This window comes from Austrofundulus limnaeus, unplaced genomic scaffold (genome assembly GCF_001266775.1).
Source record: "Austrofundulus limnaeus strain Quisiro unplaced genomic scaffold, Austrofundulus_limnaeus-1.0 Scaffold1416, whole genome shotgun sequence".
Taxonomy (NCBI): Eukaryota; Metazoa; Chordata; class Actinopteri; order Cyprinodontiformes; family Rivulidae; genus Austrofundulus; species Austrofundulus limnaeus.
In genome coordinates, this window is record NW_013953818.1 from 51,824 (window position 1) to 52,638 (window position 815).

Genomic DNA, 815 nt, shown 5'->3' on the forward strand with positions numbered 1-815 from the left:
AGTACAGATAACTAAAATTTCTACTTAAGTACAGTAACAAAGTATTTGTACTTAGTTACTTTACTACTCTGCATTTAACGTGTATATTCAGCAGTCGAAATGCTTTATGCCCCAGAAATCATTTGGAATCGCTTGACTCCGCCCATCTAAATAACCATGTTGTCAGCCGGGATGCAAATGGTGCGTAGCCAGTCAGACGGACGATGACGTTGCACGGAGCGCCCCTGACCACAGTAAAGATGGCGGACACATCGGGGACCGAGCTGTCAGAGGAGAAAGAATCCGAAAATGCGCTAAAGAAACGACAGAGAAGACCGTGGGGTGACTTGCGCAGGTCGGGTAAGGTCGGAATAACCTCGGAGCTGCCGGAGACGCTGGGATTTTACGACATAAGTGCGGCCAGGAGGGAGCAGCGCGAGCAGCCAGCAGGTGAGCGACAGGACTTCCCAAACATCGTCCGTTAACCCGCAGCTACAACCGCCGAACTACTTCACGGACCAGTTGACTTTGTGTCGCGGTTGTTGCATTGATAACTGTGCACCTGCTGTGTTTATCACCGCTGTTTTCACCGCACATCAGCTGCAGAAGTTAATGAGTCACTGTGGAGCAGCTGCTGCGTTGTTTACATCAGTGCTAGCTAAGTTAACTAATAATTAGCTCTGTTCTTCGACACATTTCCCTCCAAATAAACCATTTAATCATTTTAGCATGTCTCCGGCTACGGTTTTAATATTTAATATTTGTTCGTGTAACTTTGCATTAGCTTCTTTACAGCTGTGTGTGCAAAAGTTTTGAACCACGCCTCGTATATATAT

The 815-nt window shown here is 46.5% G+C and overlaps 1 protein-coding gene across 1 annotated transcript in view; it reads left to right on the plus strand.

The window, feature by feature from the left end:
- Nucleotides 1-169: 169 nt before the first annotated feature.
- LOC106535330 (transmembrane anterior posterior transformation protein 1 homolog) overlaps nt 170-815 on the plus strand; it is a gene marked incomplete at its 3' end in the record, with an annotated part of 2,712 nt that continues 2,066 nt past the window's right edge. The window contains 1 exon segment of the mRNA XM_014032310.1: nt 170-429. Coding sequence (XP_013887764.1) covers nt 204-429 — 226 coding nt within the window.